General features: G+C 38.7%; 1 protein-coding gene across 1 annotated transcript in view; it reads left to right on the top strand.

Moving 5' to 3' along the window:
- Positions 1–12,641, top strand: part of FAF1 (Fas associated factor 1) — a 276,569-nt gene that overhangs the window by 237,955 nt on the left and 25,973 nt on the right. Inside the window, exons 16-18 of the mRNA XM_016214169.2 lie at positions 2,534–2,614; positions 3,624–3,701; positions 7,841–8,053. Of these exons, the coding sequence (XP_016069655.1) occupies positions 2,534–2,614; positions 3,624–3,701; positions 7,841–8,053 (372 nt within the window). The remainder of the gene's footprint in view (positions 1–2,533; positions 2,615–3,623; positions 3,702–7,840; positions 8,054–12,641) is intronic.

The following is a 12,641-nucleotide window of genomic DNA, read 5'->3' as shown; positions in this document are numbered from 1 at the left end:
CATTAAGTTGGTTCTTAATGAATATTTGTAAGAGGGAAGGGAGGGAAGATGAAGGGAGAGAGAGGAGAAGGGAAGGAAGGAAGTTGGCAGGTTCAGGAAGTCCTCTCACAACAGGTGCCACATTTTGTGGTAGGGATCCATGTATTTAATGGCCTTTCATATCTGCAACAGTCTCTTTTAAAACAGAGCTGTTTATTAAGAATGCTTTTATTATAAACTATATTTGTGCTCAAAGAGCTCCAACTGTGGTAGCTCTTAGAAGGTTCCTTTGTTGAGTATACATTGTGTCATAGCATGTCATTTGCCCAGCCAGTCAGTGGTATGGACTCAGATGGGGCTGCTTTGTGGATGAGCTTTATCTTTTTCCTCCTGAATTTTTACTTCAAACAATAAATATTTTATGCCCAGAAAGACAATTTATTTATTCAACAGGTGCTTATTAAACACTTCCCAAAAGCTAGACATTGTGTGAAATACTCAGAATGCAGAGGTGTATATTATAGACAAGGTCCCTGCCTTTATGATGCTTACAGTGTCATGGGAGAATCGCACATAAAATAAATAATTATATGAAATTAATGCAATTGTGATTAATACTTTATAGGGAAAGTACAGAATGTTACAAGAGGAACCTACGTTAATTTGGAGGGGTGGGATCGGGAAAGTAAGGTAAAAATAAAATGTTAAAGATCTTAAATATTTTCTCATTTGAAATATAAAACAATAAGATTACTCCCACAAATTGTTGATTATATTAGGTATATCTAAATTTGGACACATAGACTAGTCTACAGAAGCATAGAATTATTAGAAATTCAGTCTTTTAATTTAATGACAGACTGAAAAGGGAGACATTATTTACCCAAGAATACACAGCTTGCTTCTGGCAAGGCTAGGTCTTGAACATGGGTCTGCTAATCCTCCTGTTACTCTCCTCAGTGACTTAAAAATGAAGATGTTGTATATCAAATATAGATCAGCCATGGCCAAGAGAACTGTTAAGTAACCGCTCTGTACAAACTTGTATATTGAGCGGGGGAAGGAATTTAGAGAGTACTGAATTAGGCAATGCAAATATAAAAAGAAATACACAAAATATGTCCTATCAGGCTTATTGTATCCGGTCATAGTAAAGCTGTAGCATATTAACCAAAGTGGGAAATATCCAGTTGGAATTAGTGAAGATATATTTAAATGAATATGCTTCTATTTCTTTAAAATATAAATATGACTCAATACAAGTCTACAAGTAGAAGTTTTTAAAACCCATTTTATTCATGTGTAGTCTTATATGACATGTAAATTATTCTGTTTTGCAGCCTGTGTGGTCTCTCAGGTTAATCGTTGTTCCTTATATTTTGTTCTAACGTATATTTTCCCTAGCATACCCTTTCATCAGAGAGAGTGTAGCAGTTAGCTTCAGGTCAACAACACCTAAATCCTCCTAATTTTTTACTTGAAAGATTGGGAATCAATGTGAAATTAGTTGAATCATTGAAACTAAAGTGCGTTTGAGGCTTCAGGGAGAAATTCAGACTTGAATTAAAGAGCACGTAAGACAGTGCTGAGCATACACTCAACCTTGAGTGAGCATATATTGACTAGGAGAGATAAAAAGTTACTATTAAGTTAAACCATATGAAATTCCATTTTTAATGTCAAAATAATTAAATATTGATGACTTATATGATTTAGCCTATTACACAGAATGACCAAACAGGAAATCTGTAGTCTAATGTCAATAGGTGTGGATATTTATTACATTTAAGTACATGTATATTGACTATACTCCAGAATTTAACAAATGAGAAGTTCTGGCAGTTGAATTAACGTTTAAGTTCATATGAAATTGCAATTTAAATGTAGGCAGATGGCATAATTACTTAAGAAGCTAAAAATATTCTAAAAGATCTTAAACATATAGAAGTTCGTTATGCACACTTCAAGGGTGTGAATGTAGTGAGGAAATACTTGAGAACCAAGCTTTAGTGGTGTGGTGTGGACTGAAGTTAACTAGGGTATTTCGCTTTCAGACTCTTTCTGTACTGGCCAGGGGATTACTGCCTAGTCCTTCACTCTCTCCCAGTCTTTTAGCCCCAGTGCTGACCATCTCCAAGTTTATCTTAGAAGAATCAGGAGGAAAGCAAAGGGATCTGATCATTGTGAAAATGAACTGTCAGGTGCTTTGCCAGACAGTTTATGTATCATTGCATTTAATTCTCACAACAACCCTATGAGACAAATACTAGTTTTATTTCATAGTTGAGGGAACTGAGACCTAGAAAGGTTAAATAATTTGACCAAGGTCACACAGTTTGTAGGTGGTAGAGAGCTAGGCTTCAGACATTCTAAATTTCACTATATACCGTTCTGCTCATCTTATTGTTTGTTTGCTTATTTATCTTTTATGCACCTTAAAAGTGTCTTGTTTACTTACAGTAAATTCACACATGAGTAAAACAAGGGAATTGTCGGTTTTTTTTCCTTTTAAAAAGTAGTATGGTAAAACACATTTGAATCTTTTCCTTTTAAGGATGAACGTGAAGCCAGAGAAAATGTGAAGAGAGAGCAAGATGAGGCCTATCGCCTTTCACTTGAGGCTGACAGGGCAAAGGTAGGTTTGGTCAAGGGACTTCTGGGATAAAGAACTCAATCCAAAATGGTCTTTCATTACTTAAGTGCCAGCCCTTTTATCACTTTGATCCCCAAGAATGTTGGGTTTGCAATGGGGAAAGCTAGATTCAAGTAACAGAAAGAATATAGCTCTACCCCTGGGTCCTTAAAGTATGGTTCATTTTGACAAGATAAAGTTTGTTGGGAATAATAAAAATGAAAACAAAAATGGGTCTACTGTCTCTTTATTTGATTTTTAGTCTAGGGTCCAACCTAGCAATTTTTAAAAAGCTTTTCAGGTGATTCTAATGTGCAGTCAGGGTTGAGATTTAATGCTTTTTGAGCACCTGCTTCTGTACCATGCATTGAAGGAGGGTAAAATGAATAAGCCACAGTTTCTGCTCTCAAAACTCTGGTATGGATTAGCTTAAGTCAAGGGCACAGGTAGCTGTAACACTTAGGCTAGGCTCCTAAATGTTGTGCGGGAAGCACTGGGCCCTGTGGGAGTTCAGTGAACAGGAGAGCAGTGGAAAGGTTTTGGGGTTTTTTTGTTTTGGAAAGCCAAGGAGTGGGAATGGATGGGGGAGAGTTTCATAGAAGAGGCTGTGTATGTGAACTGGATAAAGAGGGGTGGGAGGGGAAAAGTAATACATGCTAACAACAAGGGGCCAGAAAGCAAGGGGTGCACGATGGAGGCCGACAAGGATAGGGCTTGATATTTGGGTAAAGGAAACGTAGCAGGAAAGACTAGAAAGGAAGACCAGAGAAAGGTTCTGTTGAATGCAACACTACCCAGAGCTAGGTATTTGAATAGGAACCCAACATGCACAGGGAGCTATGCTTTGTTGTTGCTTTCATTTTTTTTATTGTTTCAGAGAGAAATATTTCCATTACCACAGTGCACCTCTGGGTCATGCTGGGAATGAGCTCTGTTTTCCCCTTTCCTTTCTTTTTCCTTAAAGTAAATCAGTGTTTATTGAGTGCTGGCTCCCCTTCTCTTTTATCAACAGAGGGAAGCTCATGAGAGAGAGATGGCAGAACAGTTTCGTTTGGAACAGATTCGCAAAGAACAAGAAGAGGAACGTGAGGTAGGGCATACCTTTTAAAAATGTTACTCAAAAGCTAGGTTTGTTTCCTCTGCATTTGATACTGAGGCTGTTAGTAGTTCTTAGAACTTTTCCCAGACTCATTTTACTATGGAAAATCTTAACCTTTACTAATCTGTTATATGAAACTCTTAGAAAACTTGACCTTAGACTAGATTCATAGTTTTGTCTTCTTTTCAATTCCTTTCCCCTCTTCTTGCCTGACAAATACTCCTTTTCTTCCTGGATATTGTCTCACCTCAAAAATACAAAGATTGTATTTTCAGCCATTTGCCCAGGCTTCACTTTACCCAGTAAAAGACTGAGTTACTTCTGCAACCTTTTGCACTGGGCCCCTAAATTTGGGAAATCCTTTTGGCTTGGCTGATTTTTTTCACCCCTGAGTTCATGTCATGTCCATAACTGTAGAGATTTTTTCATTCACTCATTTTGCAATTTTTTTTTTTTTTAATATTTGATGTGTGCCCACAGTCTGTCAGGGGATAGGCATGCAGACATGGGTCCTCCCATCCAGGAGTTCCTAGTCTTGTAAAAATAGAATTACACTACTACATGTAACGTTATTGTAGAGGTTTGCCTTAAGCACAGTGAAAACAAAGAGAAGTGGTGTCAAATCACTTCCTAGGGTGGCTTCACAAAAAAGAACGTTTTTCTAGACATGGTACTAATAGCAAGATTTACTTATAAAAAGAGGAAGCCATCTAACAAGTGATGGAAAGGCCTGGAGAGCCCTAACTTGAGCTGAGGAAATCTCCATTAGTCACCATTCTCAGTCAGAGGATGCCACCTCGTACTTACTCAACTAATGTTTTTTGAGTAAGAACTGTGCTGAGCACTGAAAGATAAACAAAGGATAATAAAACATTTTCTGCCTGCCAGAAAAGATTACATCTTATAGAGAAGATGCAAACTGTCTACAAGTAACAGCAAGTCAAGGAAAAATGTGCAAAATAACATGAGAAGTAAAAGCAAAATACTTAAGGAGTTCAAGGGCAAAGTAAAAATCAGTTACAGCTTTGAGAATCAGACAACACTGTAGAAGAAGTGATATTTGAGCCCGCTATTCAAATATGTGTAATATTTTACTGTTTAGAAATCAGAGTTTACTCATGTTCAAACACTTACTGAGTGCCTGTCATGTATGTGCAAGACACTATGCCTGACAAACCCAAGTCTCTGTATGCTGAGGGCTCTTAGTTATAGAAGATAGAAAATATTTTGTTGAGCATCACCTTTATCTCAAGTGCTCCACTAGCTGCTTTTTTTTTGTTTACTCATTGACCGTTAAGCCAAGCTATAAGGTTAGAGGTTTCTCTACAAGTGAGAAAAACTAAAGCTCATTTGAGAAGTCACACATAGAAATGGGAACCACTAAGATTCTCACCTCAGTCTTTCTGACTGCAAAGCTCATGCTCTTGTGCTTACTCCATTCCAGTAAAGGCCATATGTCACTGTACGTATCTATAGGAATCATGTATGCAAAGTTTCACAAAAGTTTACATAAAAGAGAGGTCTGTTACTATGCTTTAAGCCTCTTTCAAGAAATACAGTTTAAAAATTTAGGACTTTTGCTTTTTCATGTTCTTTTACACAGGCTTCTCTCTTAATAGCATATCTTCAACCATATACTTGCTAAATGTCAGGTATAATGTTGTGGATCTAGAGCTTGGGAGCATATGTACTTTCTCCTGATGATTTACCTCATTTACCCTGGGCTGAAATTTTCTCTCTTTCAAATATAGATAAAGCCTGTCCTCTCATAGGAGGCTCCATAAACATCCTTTGGTGTACCTCAGTAGATATGTTCTGGCTGTAAACATGTGAGAGGATGGGCATGGGGGGAAGGGAGCCTCTCCAAGAATGGAGGTGGGACCATGAATAGGTTATTAAAGTAAAATTGCTGTTTATAATTTGTGTCTTTACCTTATGTGCGTTACTTCTTGGCGCATAAAAATAACACCACTACAGCCTGGGCCATAGGATAATCCTCTCTGCTGTCATCATTATCACTATCTATTGTGCAGTTAATATGTGCTAAACTCTGTGCTGAGCACTTTACAGACCTTATCTTACTGAGTGTCTACAACAACTTAATAAGGTAGCTGCCAGTACATAAATACACCTCATTATAATTACAGAGACCGTATATCCATAATTTTTTAGATAGTCAATTTGAAGTATTCTACTGTTACTTTCATGAACCATTAAAATAGACTAGAAATTCTAGTCTTATGGCATCCAAATCACAATCTACAGACTGTTTCTCATATCCACTGCAGCCCAAAGGTCATACATCTGAATTGTAGTTAAGAAATATGATCATTTACCTTAACACTGTATTTTCAGCGAGCTAGTTATACTGCATAAAGCTTTATCTTTTGTTCAAAGTCCTGTATTTTGTCATTGTTTTGAAGTTTTTATTGAAGTATAACATTCATATGAAAAAGTGTATAAATGTTAAGTGTGCAACTTGATAAATTTTCAGAAAGGGAACATGCCTCTATAACTAGCACCCTCATCAAGCATCTCAGAAGTCTTTTTGCCCCTTCCTGAGAATTACCTTCTCAAAGTTAATCACTATCTTGACTTTTAACACTGAAGTTTAAAAAACTTTAAATGTAATACATGATTAGGAAATAGGCTTTGGGTGTGACAGAGGTTCAAATCCTGGCCATTAGGCATACAACAGTCTTTGGGAATTTCAGGTACCTCTCATAAGATATAGAGCCAATAACATCTTCCTCACAAAGGTTCTTGCATAACATGCAGTAATGTTTATAAAACACCTAGCAAGTGCTGCCCGTTGCCAGCACTCAGTAAGTTCCTAGCATCGAACCTCATGCTTCAGTGCTGTGCTCAGCAGAGGACAGGCGCTTTTGGTGCCATCATTAGTCCCTTTGCACCTACTTTAAACCAGAACTTAACATGATATTTCCTGGTTTCTCCCGCTGTTCTCCCCTTAATCCACCTGTCTGCTTGCTTTCTGTTTTGACATTTCCATGCACAATATAACAACAGATGCTACATTATTGTCTGAACCCAACCAATTATATTACAGAAGGATAAACAACAGTAGCTCATTACCCCATTCATTGTGCAGACAATGTCTGCTCCTCAGTGTACCCCATCTCCCGGGCTTTTCCCCAGAATGAAAACAGACCTCAGATATCCCACACCACTGGTCCAATGTGGGAAACAATGAAGAGATATTAGGTAAGTTGGCAGAAAAAAACTATCAGTAGCTCAGTTTGAAATACACTGGCTAAAAGCAAAGGCCTCATATAAGTAAACATTGTTGAAAAACAATGATATAAGGGACACCTATACTCGAATAGCAGCCTTAGTAAACACTATTATTAAACTTCAGTTTGGCTTGCTCAACAAATACAGTTTTTTATCTGCATTTTTTTCCTATGGAGTTACCTTTCAATTTAATAATATGTGTCATCAAGGTGGGATTTATTTTAATTATTTGTTTCTTGGGCTAATATGGCAATTTTTAACCAGTGTGCTGCAAGAATTATTAAAACATGCAATACCTGACTATTTAGTTACGGGCACGGACCTTATTTCCCTGAGATTGTCAAATAAAAAAATGACAACAGCCAACACAACAGTAGCCATCCAGTATAAATGCTCTGACTTGAACCATAAATATATAGGTCATATGGAGTTGCATCTTATTTGTCACATCGCATAATAAGGTTGCATCTGATCGGTTAATTCTTTGTTCCTTATATACAAGAATAGGCACCTGATTTTTTTAATAAGTCACTTTGGAGCAAAAAGGCAGGCAATTACTATTATTATTTTTGTAAATCAATCAACATTATACCTATTTTTTGTCAGATCAGTAAAAGATCAATTTTTTGATGTGCCTCAGAATTTTAGTAATTAATTTATATGTGCTGTGAGATGAAAAAGGTTGAAAATTGCTGGGCTAATAGTAAAAAATGAAAAACACATGATTCTATTATTCAAATATTAGATTTGGTTAATAAATGGGCAACACTTTTTGATGAGTTTCTAGAAAGTAGCAGCTTGTTTCTGATCTCTCTCTGCCCTACTCCTCACAGTCTCTCCTATTATAAAGTTTAACATCTGGTTTTTGCTCTCCTTAGGCCATTCGGCTGTCCTTAGAGCAGGCCCTGCCTCCAGAGCCAAAAGAAGATGCTGAGCCCGTGAGCAAACTGCGGATCCGGACCCCCAGTGGAGAGTTCCTCGAGCGGCGTTTCCTGGCCAGCAATAAGCTCCAGATTGTCTTTGATTTTGTAGCTTCCAAAGGATTTCCATGGGATGAGTTCAAGTTACTGAGCACCTTTCCTAGGAGAGACGTGAGTTCCTATGCCTATCTTGGGAAGTCTGTCCAGATAGGAGATATCCCATCATTAGGGCCCGACAAAGTAGTCCAAGGAAAGCCCCATGGTACAGCCTGCTACAAGACCGCACACTCATCGCTCCTTCTTTGTCCTGCACACCATTCTTTCCTCAGCCTTTGTGAAAGGTATGCCTCCTAGGCTGGCAGACATGCCCAGTAGCCTATGCTAGAATTTAGATACTAGGTATGTTTTTTCCTAGCTAGTTCCCCTGTTTCAGCATTCATACAGGCTTTCCCAAGATCTCATCTCTGTAAACCTCAGAATAGATCTGCAAATTGTGTGCTTAAGAGCTTAACAGATCAAGGTGAGTGATTATAAGTTTACTAAGAATGAGTCATATTATTATTAGCCTGGGAAGTCAGGGAGGGTAACCTATATTCACTGTGTATCTGCATTTCAGCAAGAGTCTATTTATTTATTTATTTATTTATTTATTTATTTATTTATTTATTTATTTATTGTTAATCATCACATGAGGATATTTTTTCATTGCTTTTCAGAGAGAGTAGAAGGAAGGAAGGGAGAGGGGGAGGCAGGGAGAGAGAGAAACATTGATGTGAAAGAGACACATCAGTGTTCTGGTTACGATGTTTTGGTAGTGTTCTGGTTGCGATGTTTTGATTGCCTCCCGCACAAACCCTGACCAGGTATGGGGGGCGAACCCACAACCCAGGTACATGTCCTTGACCAGGAATTGAACCCACGACCTTTTGATGTGCAGGCTGATGCTCTCACCATTGAGCCACACCGGCCAGGGCTCAGCAAGATTCCTAATAGTTTCTCATAGTATTCTGAGGCAAAGTAGAGAGATAAATCTACAGTTAGGTGGATTCATTGCTGATTAAATGGTGGTCCAGAAAGAGTTGACTAAGAGACTGCCTTTTCCCTGGAGGTTTTTTAAAATATTTAATCCTTTATTACTCACCATGCTTATTAACAACTTAAATGAAGACTTTGGCAGATTTTTGCATTATGGAAAATAAGAATCAAGAAAACCTTAAAATACTAAAACAATAGACAAAAATGAACTAGAGAAATATTATAGAAATATAGAAAGAGAGATTACTGCATTAGGTTTAGAAAATCAGTTTCTCAAGTTTGGGATAGAAAGACCATGCTTTAGCAGAGATTATGGTTGAATTAAGCTGACTATACATTAGTAATGCGTTTTGGCTGCCAACAAAAAGCTAGCTATATTTTTAGCTAGCTATATATTTATATACCTCTTATATATTATAAGAGGTATAATCTTATAATCCCAACAAGAGGATAAATTGATGGTCCTATTCAGCCCTATACTAAGATAAACTACCCCTGAAAGAGTCCTTAGACTCCATGCTGAAACCAGAAGAAACAGGAACATGTCTAGAGCAGGGCTGATAGGAAGGTGAGGGAAATGGAAATTTTGTCATTTGAGTAACATTGCCTCTAGAGAAGGAAAGGCTACAGGAGACCGATTGTTGTCTTCAGCTAATTGAAGGCCCACCATGGAAAAGGGATCTGACTTTGAGGCTCCAAGGACAGAAGTGGGACCAATCAGTTGAAAGTTATAGGAGGCAAGAAAGTGCCCTGTAAGAAAGTATTTTCTAAGAGAGGACTATCCTGTGTTGTAAGGTAGTGATTTTTCTATCATTGGAGATAACCCAACACTAGTGAATGATTCCTTTTCAGCAATAATGGATATATATTGGAGAAGGATTCATTCTTGGTGTTCCTACTTTATATGGGATGGGACTTGGACTAGGTCACCTTTAAGATACATAGTAAGTCTTAATATTCTGTGATTCTGTTATGGTCGAGTAATATGAGGTTTAGTAACCTGGACTTTAACACACAAAACCCAAGAATTTGTTTAACGTTCATCGTAGTCCCTCACATTGGCTGTCAGATTTATAGGATAGAGACAGAAACCAGCGGTATGTTTAGCTCTGCCACGCAGCCTCAAATCCCCTAGGTAGAATGAGTCTACCTCTTATGTCTAAATCTAGGAGACTAGAGTGGACCCCAGGTGCTGACCATTGTCCCCTCTCACTAGCTCTGCCTGTTGCTCCGAACTCTTCCTCTTAATTCATATACTATATTATGCACAGTCACGCACAAGGGAGCACGTGTGCACATGCTGTGAACCGCACGTCCAAGTACCTTAACCAAGTACCTCACTGTAGCTAAACTCTAACTGTGTGAAGCTTAGAAAAGAGCTACGAGTAACGGGTTCAAAATTAGCCTTATGTTCTATGCTGAACTTCTCACCTTGGAGAACTTACATACAGGAGCTAAATTAGCTCTTCCCAACCCTTGTTTTGTTTTGTTTTTTAATTGAGGTACAGTTGACATATAACTTTATATTAGTTTCAGGTGTACAGCATGATTGGATATTTGTGTACCCTGAGAAATGATCACCACAGTAAGTCTAGTTAACATTCGTCACCATACAGTTACTAAGTTTTTTCTTCTCAAGACGAGAAATTGAAGATCCCAGCCCTTGATTATTTTCACTCCCCTCTGGGCCTCATCTGTAAAATGGAAGTACTAGAAAATATAGAGCCTAAAGACCTTCTGGCTTTTAAAATCAAACTTTCTTTTCTTTCAAAATAATTTTTAAACCTTACTTTTGGGGGTAGTGTGGGAGGAGCAGACTCTTTAAAGGATCTTGGTTTTTTGATCAGCGTTAATGACATCTTCCCACAGGGTAAAATGTGGACTCTAGAAAGTAGGGGAACTGTAAAGTGAAATGCAGAGGGTTGTTGGGCCTGCTACCTGCTTGCCTTGAACTCTACTTACCAAGAATTCAGCCTCTTCGGTGCAGACTGTTAAGTGTCAGTATGGATTAGCCCTCACTAGAGGATCAGTCACTTAGTTATAGAGAAAATTTACTCTTATTTAGATTGCAGTCATGCACACGTTGTAACACTGCTGAAGAACACTACTCAATCTGGTTACCAGTCTAGTCTCCCAGTGTCCCTTTCACTCCTGGCCCCATTTCTACCTCCATTGCCATCCCAACGGCAGTTTAGATTAAGTTTGGCCCAGTTGCCCAGAGAAAAATTCTAACCAAAGTTTTCTTCCTATAGGAAAAAATTAAGAGCTTCCCAGTATCCATCACAGGTCCATTTTATGGTTTTTGGTCAACCTGAAATTATCTGCTATACAGTGGGGGTTTTTAAAAATCCCACTGATCAATTCCTTTCTTGTTTAAAAAATTTAGTAGCTCCCTACTGCGCTAGGTTAAGCACAGACCCCTTAGAATGTTTCAAAAAACTCTTTACAACCTGGTTCATACCTCCCTCTCCCACCTTAAATCCTGCTTATTTCCATTGCTTATTTCCATTACCAGGAGATAGGAGATTGCTCAGTACTCACTAAAGACACACGAGGCTCTCATGCCCATGTGCTTTTTTATATTCTGTTCCCCCTCCCTTGAATATCCACCCTTCCCGCTTTTCCTGGCCTGTTGGAACTCGTCATTTAATGTGCAGCTGAAATGTCATCCTCTCTGGGAAGACCTCCCCTTCTCCCAAGCTCTTCACCTATGTACCCATTGCAGTTTGTACATTCCTCTCTCATAGCACTTGTCCTATTGTTTACAGACACTGTCCATATCCTCTTCATGTCTATCTCCCCTGGTCCTGCATGGTGCCTCACCCATAAGCATTCAGTTACTGTTGTTGAATGTTAATGACCTCAGGTCTGATCCTAAAGCTCTGATTCCAGGGTGAACTAGAGAGGTTGTTCCAAATAAGAACAGATGCTCTAGGCCCACCCAGATTCCAGACCCAAACCTAAACCCAGAAAGCCCACCCAGGACTCGTTAGACCTCCTAGAGCCAGGGGTAGGGTGAGAGTTAATGGCCCTTCACCCTTCTCTGAATGCTTTTTCAAGTCAAATGACTAGTGTTTTTGCAAGGCTATTCTGTAACAGCCATCTGTGTCTGCAAGGATTAGGATCTAATTTGTAAAAGTCGTCTTAAATTACAGCTAAACTAAAGACTGTTAAAAAGCACATCTTAAGACCTCACCTCTTTAATAACAAATAACATAAGACTTAACTCTAGGAGTCTTATTGTGTCTCCAGCCTTTTCTCCACAAAGCAGAGACTGGTTTCTCACCAAAGGACCTGTCCTGTGCCTCCGCCCCCAACCAAAACAATACTTTATGTTAAGATTTCCCAGCTGTCCAACTATTTACTGTATGTCCAGGGGGTATACTACTGAACTGAGCACCGTGCAGCAACCCAAATAGCAGTAGACACAGGCCTTCCCCAGAAAAACTGATTGTCAGGATGCCGAGAACATTGGGTTATTTGTGTTTTTGTTACTTTGTTCTCCATTTTGCTAGTAAGAGTTACTGAGAAAAGACGTAGTATTCACTCCCCGAGTTCAGTCACTCCGCTCTGCCTCTTGGGTATGTTAGAGCCATGTGAACATCAGCAGCCTATTTGCCTTGCTTGGGCATTGCAAGGTAGTTGGTAGTGAATAGCTGAGTCCTAAAAGCTAAGGAATGGCACTGGCCCCCAGTACTACTCACCCTGCCTAGGATCCAGAGTT

The sequence above is a fragment of the Miniopterus natalensis genome, chromosome 9 (genome assembly GCF_054644295.1).
Source record: "Miniopterus natalensis isolate mMinNat1 chromosome 9, mMinNat1.hap1, whole genome shotgun sequence".
Classification (NCBI taxonomy): Eukaryota; Metazoa; Chordata; class Mammalia; order Chiroptera; family Miniopteridae; genus Miniopterus; species Miniopterus natalensis.
Note: the sequence above shows the minus strand (reverse complement) of the source record. Positions and strands in the feature narration are given on the sequence as shown.